At 37.0% G+C, this 6,737-nt stretch overlaps 1 protein-coding gene across 1 annotated transcript; it reads left to right on the top strand.

Moving 5' to 3' along the window:
- Positions 1-6: 6 nt before the first annotated feature.
- Positions 7-6,277, top strand: LOC102017219 (ankyrin repeat domain-containing protein 49). Its single transcript, XM_005379677.1, has 3 exons — positions 7-317; positions 3,081-3,435; positions 4,765-6,277. The coding sequence occupies exons 2-3, from the start codon at positions 3,175-3,177 to the stop codon at positions 5,224-5,226; spliced, it is 723 nt and encodes a 240-aa protein (XP_005379734.1). The 5' UTR covers positions 7-317; positions 3,081-3,174; the 3' UTR covers positions 5,227-6,277.
- Positions 6,278-6,737: the final 460 nt, after the last annotated feature.

The raw sequence follows: 6,737 nt of genomic DNA, 5'->3' as shown, positions 1-6,737 counted from the left end.
TCCTGAAGCCTCACCTCCCTCGGAGGGAGGATTCCGTCCTACAAGAGGGGCGGGACTCGCGAAAGGACCCAGCTGCGCGCCCAGAGAAGCCGCGGGACCAAGAACCGGAATAGAGCGCGGGAAAATAAGTGTCTCGCGATACCTCCTGATGCGATACTAAGCCTCAAGTCCTTCTCGACTCTCATTGGCTGCTGGGTGTGGTGAGGCGCCTGGGACAGCAGCAGCGAGGCCCCGCCCCCCGTTAAGGAGCCAATCCTGAGCAACCAGGGGATAGACCCGGAAGCGAGACTCGCGACCGTGGTTTGCTTCTTTGTGCGGTAGGTATCCCGTCTCTGTCACGGACCAGGCTTTTCCTGGTGTGCTCGGTCCGATTAAGAACTGGTCCAGTAGACGCGGTCGCCTTTCGACCCTGGCCCATCCCTGAAGGTCTGGCGGCGTGGATGATACTAGGTAGGACGGAGGCGGCTTCCTCAACCTGGGCTGTTTGGAAGGCCGCAGACGCTATTCCCTGGCCTGTGAGTGACCAGCCTCAGAGCTGGACTGGCGGCCCTCATTCCCACTCCTCAAACCCTTTATTTCCTGTTTCCTTTATTGTCGCTCTTGGATCCCGGATTAGTGCAATAAAAAAGAATGTGGCACGTTTTAATTAGAAGATCTAGTCTTTCAATTCCGTTTAATGGTTCTTGGTCTGTGGCAAATTGTTTTACTCTATCCAGACCGCAGCACATTCACCTGTAAAATGGGTTTATAGCCCCATCTATCACGGAACTATTTTTGAGGCACTGGGAGAGATCGGATCTCTCTCAAAATGGACGATACTTTTTAAGTTAGAAAACACTACTTCTTGATGCGTTTTCGTTAAATAAGAATCTTGTTTTACTTTACATCTTGAATCGAGATGCATCTAGGTTTGACTTTTTCAACTAAATACGCCAAGAAAATTTTTTATGTAACTAATTATATCTCGAACTGTAAATTCAGAATTTATACACAGGGAGTTTTTATGAAAATGTTGAGGATAAAATCTGTGCCATAATGTCACTATATATAATAACAAGTAAACCTTAGATTATTTATTGGCATCTAAATTTTTAATGAATTGATGTATGATCACTTTTGTGTTGCAAGATTCAAAAATAGTTTGAGAATAATGGAAAAAGTGGAAGATTCAAGAGAGTTAATGAAACAAAAAGCAGTTCTTACGCGGGTCTCTCAAGGCTGAAAAGCTAGATAGGCCTTAGACATTCTTTAATGTGAGCTTTATAGTTTGCAGTGACGTTATAGGCCCAGAGAAATTACTAGACATGAATGGTAGATTTAAATTTGAATCTGGTGCTCTTGCCACTAGTAATAAAATGTAATAACACATGAAGATTGTATACTATTAGACCCGTGAAATTAAATAGAACAAACTCAGTATCTTAGGGATGTAACTAATTCTGGATCATTTCAGAATTCAGTCCAGGCAAAATCAAGAGATAGGGCTTTGGGGCTGGGGATTTAGCTCAGCGGGAAAAGCGCCTGCCTGGTAAGCGCAAGGTCGTGAGTTCTATTCCTGGTACTGGAAGAGATAGGGCTTTAATTAAATTTAACCGTACACATATTTCTTAATGCCTGCTATATGCAAATGGGACCTGCATATAAATTAAATTTGGTCCCTATCCTTAAGTTTATAATCTTTTAAGATGCTAAAACTGAAACAAAGTTAATGAAATAAGACAAATTGTAGCACCAAAAACAGGAAAAAAAATCTAATGAATGAAAAAAATCAACATCAAAAAGATCAAGGATGGAAAAAGAATGAAAGAGATGACATCTGAAAATAATTTTGAAAAACTGGTAAGATTTCAACAAATATAACTTGGAGGCTGGGAAGTGCTGTTTTTAGAAAATGATTATGATTCTCATTTTTTAGTTGATTGTGTATATGCTGGATAACTCTTAAACTGAAACTAGTTTATAAATTAATATGGCACAAGGCAAGTGTGAACTACACAGTCCCCCCCAAAATAGAATAATATGGCAGCCTAATAAAATAAGCATTACTTCCTTCAGAAAGCCTTCTTTAATCCTTTGAGATGGCTGACTCATAGCCCCCTTATATGCTCATAGTATGTGTATATGGTCCAGTCATAGTACTTAGTATATTGTCTTCACAATTACCTCCACCAGACAGTAAGCTTCTTGAGGTACAGACTGGGTCTGTTCATTATCAAATCCTGGTACACAGCCATTCTTTTCATACTTGTTGAGTGCAGTGAATGACAGCCAAGATTCAGTTTAAAACAAAGAGCTATGGTTGCCTGCCAGTGAAAAAGACTGTATTTTCAAGCTTCAAGTTTTCCCAGACTTGAAATTATTGAAGTAGAAATAGGATAATAATTACTGGTGTTGTAATAAAGATATTGCATTTAGTAAGAGATTGGACAGATATCCTTTTAGGGCAGTGATGGCAGACCTTCTAGAGACTGCCCAAACTGCAAACCAGAACCCATTTATTTATTGCAAAGTACCAACACTGCATTTAAACCTAAATGCTGAGGTTATTGTTTAGAAAAGACAACTCATACATTAGCATCTTTTATCTTAAAAGAAAAACACAGTAATACACATACCATAGAGTTGCCACTACTGTTTTCGGGGCTATTTCATTGCCAAGAATCCTTTAAAGTTGCTTTTGAGAAACTAGAAATATTTGTTTCTGATATATATAGTATGTTTATAAAAATCTTTAATATACCTGTATTTGTTGTCTTTATACTTTAAAAAGTTCAAGTGTTCATCATTCTTAACATAGTATCGTAATACCTAAGCCAAAATATTCAATTATTATATTCAAAATAATAGCTGTAGCCATTGACTTAGTAGAAGAAAACAGCAAAAAATAAGATGTGCTAGACCATTAAAGATCAAAGATAACTGAACTCTGTCAGCTCTAACTTTCAGTATATTTAATGGATATCATGAAAAAGCCCTCAAAGAGTTTAGATATGGTCTGTTGCTGCATATGTACGCAACTATTCTCTGTGTTATTAACGGTCTCAGTTACTGTTTTTCTAATTTTGTGTTTGTGTTTTCAGATCTTGATGAATAAAATCAAGCTGACATAACTCATCTTGACAAAGATTATACTCTTAGTATCTGAAATGTTACTTATGTAGAATAGTTGTAAAAATGGAAAAAGAGAAAGTAAATGATAATGGAAAACTAGACCCAGAGAATTTATTAGACTTTTCTGAACACTTTAACCAACTTGAGTTGTTGGAAACACATGGACACCTTATTCCCACTGGCACTCAAAGCCTCTGGGTAGGCAATTCTGATGAAGACAAGGAGGAGCAATATGAAAAAGATGAAGAATGGTATCAATTGCAAGAAAAAAAAATGGAAAAAGATCCAAGCAAACTGCTTCTTTGGGCTGCTGAAAAAAATCGGGTAAAAAGAAAGGGGGGTATTATAATGTAGTATGAAAAATAATGGGTTTGGAGCCAGAAGACTTCCTCTTCAACCAGATCTGTTCCATCTGTATCCCTGGGCAAATTCCACAATTTAGGGGCCTCTGGTTTCTTATTTGTTTAAATGGCTATAATATGTGTTTCTTTTGTACAGAATTGTGAGAATCAAATGAAGTATGTACATAAAAGTACATACTAGATTATAAACTGTCATGTATTATTTGGAGATTTGAGAGTAGCTAGTTAAAGAAAGCAAGCCATCATTTATATAGTTAAATCATTTATATTATGAGGATCCTCCTGCAGGTAAGTATAACTTAAGATACATAGGATGGAAATTAACACTTATTAAATACCAACTAGGAGCCTTACTGTGTTGTTTTATTTAATCCTTAAGAATATCAATATTGGGCTGAGGATAAGGTTCAGCGGTACAAGTGCCTGCCTAGCAAAGCACAGGTCCTAACTTCAATTACCAGTACCCACATACACACAAAAAAAGAATAATAATACTAATTTATCCCAAATCATTCACATAGAATTAACACCAAAACCCTACTCTTTCCATTTGGCTACTTTCACTTCATTTTTCCAAGTACTCCCATATCTGCGTTAATAAACTACACAAATAACTAAAAAGGTGTTGCATTTTTTAATAGGATTTTAACCCAGGAGAGATCCATAGAGGAAACAAAATTATTGCCTGGTTGCATGTTTCTAAAGTTGTATTGAGAAACAGCTGAGCCCTTTAATCTAGGGATTTTCTTGTCTCCATTTTATTCTTATGTTAAAAGAAATTTTAGGTACTACATATATTGGTATGATAATCCTATAGTCAGTTACATTTTCTTTACAGATGAAATGCAAGCTATTAAATACAATTATATATGTATATATGTGTGTATAAATAAATATATATATATATATAATTTATGTAGGGCCAAAACTTCTGTGCAATAAGCCTCAACTGGACCAGGAATAAATGTATGGTTTGATATTCAGAGAATCACATTCTTAAAAATAAGTGAATATAGTTACTACTAACTTGTTCATTAGTAAATCAGTTATCCCCCTCAAAAAAATGATTTATTTTCATTCTAAAATCATCCACTAAGAAGTATTTATATAAAGCTACTGGGAAATGGGACGGAAAAAAAAGAATTAAAATGTGTTATGTGCATGTACCAATTCCCCACAAGGAATGTAAACATGTACTAGTAAAAAAAAAAAAGAAAAAACCTGGGTAGCTTAAGCTTCTTTATTATTTTGCTTTGTGATGGGTGTTTATAAGACTTCTTTTTCCTCTCAGCTGACTACAGTGCGGAGACTACTTTCTGAAAAGGCCACTCATGTGAACACCAGAGATGAAGATGAGTATACGCCCCTTCATCGAGCAGCCTACAGTGGACACTTAGATATCGTCCAAGAGCTGGTCACACAGGGGGCAGATGTGCATGCAGTGACTGTGGATGGCTGGACACCTCTGCACAGTGCTTGTCAGTGGAATAATACCAGAGTGGCTTCTTTCTTACTTCAGCATGATGCAGATATCAATGCTCAAACAAAAGGCCGCTTAACCCCTTTGCATCTGGCTGCTGGGAACAGAGACAGCAAAGATACCCTGGAACTCCTCCTGATGAACCGTTACATCAAACCAAGTCTGAAGAACAATTTGGAAGAAACTGCATTTGATATTGCCAGGAGGACAAGTATCTATCACTACCTCTTTGAAATTGTGGAAGACTGTACAAATTCTTCACCTCAGTCTTAATGGTTCTAATAATTTTCTTAAATTTCTAAGTACCAGTGCCTCCTTTTTGTGACATATAAAATATTGCCATAATACAAAATTGACATCAAATGTCTAACTATAGAAACTCAGTGCTACTCATTATGTTCTTCAAGTGAATTGCCTGACCTTGATGTCAAAATGTATTTGAGAGTTGCTTGGATATATCTTTAACAATTTTGGTGGAGTTTGTGATTTTTATCAGAAGTAATTTTAACTTACCTACACTTACAAACTTGACACGGGTAATACAGAAACTAAAGATATTTTTGGTGCTGATCCAAGAGAAATGTATTTTTAAATATCCCAAATCCTGGATCTTTGTTGAGTATTTAGTATACTGACATGTATTTTTGTAAGGTGAGGTAACTCAATTTAATTTAAAAGTCTTAAATACACTGGTGCAGTTCAGCTGTCTTCTCTACATTATCTTAGCTGATTGCTTACCTTCCAAACCAGGCAAAGTAATATATTAGGGACTTGAGTCTTTATATGTTAAAAAAATAAAAAGAACTTAGGTTTTTATTTTTTAAAATATAGGCCATTTTCAAGAAAAGAGTTGTTTAAGCTATGAATGTTATATACTGTCTCCCTTACCACAATCACATGATCCTGTGAGTAGCCCTACCTCACGCTGGTCAATCTGCACACTCTTACAGTGAGTCAGTATGATCTCTCAGACATATACACAACTATATCTCGGTCCAGGCGATTTTAACATTCTTGCCTCCCACTAGTTTCTCCTGCCTAATCCTGCTGGATTGGACACTGCTCAAATAATTTGTTCAGTTCACAGGAAGTGTTGATTTTCCAAGGTCCTCACGTTATATAAGCCATTACAAAGGTACGGTAACAAGGGATAAGGAACTCTTAAGACTGAAGGGATGATTATTATATGGGGACTAGAACCACCAAGTGGTTCAGCTTTCTTTAAAAACCATAGTGTGGATAGTGATAAAAATCATAAAAGTAAATATTCAAGAAAAATAAACTACAAGTTTTGACAATAAAAAGTCATGAATCCTTTTCTTAACCTGTGTATATAATTTTGTTGGCGTATTTATTCAAACAGCATGCATTTAATAATCTGCTCTCTCATTGTCTCCAGCACCGATTTCCATTGACTAGCCCTTCTGTGACTATTCCCAAAGGGTCTTCTCTTAACTTCTCAGCAGTAGAACTAGAACTCACATCCAAGGGAAGGGAAACTAGACTAAATCATTCATTCTTTGCATCCCTTCCCCACCTTCCATCCCTGCTGGAGATTCAGCCCAGGGCCTTTGCACTGAGTTATATCCCCAGTGCTTTTTTTATTTTGAGGCAGGGTCTTGCTAAGTCCAGGCTTAGTTTGAACATGTGATCCTTCTGCCTCAGCCTCCCAGAGTGATAGGATTACACATGTGCACCACCACCCCCAGCTTGTTAGTGTATTGAAATTTTTTTGTCAGTATATGTGCTGTAGATAGTGATTACACTTATGTACATAACACATC

The sequence above is a fragment of the Chinchilla lanigera genome, unplaced genomic scaffold (assembly GCF_000276665.1).
Source record: "Chinchilla lanigera isolate Chin_1 unplaced genomic scaffold, ChiLan1.0 scaffold00013, whole genome shotgun sequence".
NCBI lineage: Eukaryota > Metazoa > Chordata > Mammalia > Rodentia > Chinchillidae > Chinchilla > Chinchilla lanigera.
The sequence above is the reverse complement of the archived record's forward strand: the minus strand, read 5'-3'. Positions and strand labels throughout refer to the sequence as shown.

What these genes read in the sequence shown, in the direction of transcription:
- LOC102017219 (XM_005379677.1), top strand. Translation starts at nt 3,175, where the DNA reads ATGGAAAAAGAGAAAGTAAATGATAATGGAAAACTAGACCCAGAGAAT. An exon ending in GGGCTGCTGAAAAAAATCGG is followed by an intron (nt 3,436 to 4,764) that starts GTAAAAAGAAAG and finishes TTTTCCTCTCAG; the next exon opens with CTGACTACAGTGCGGAGACT.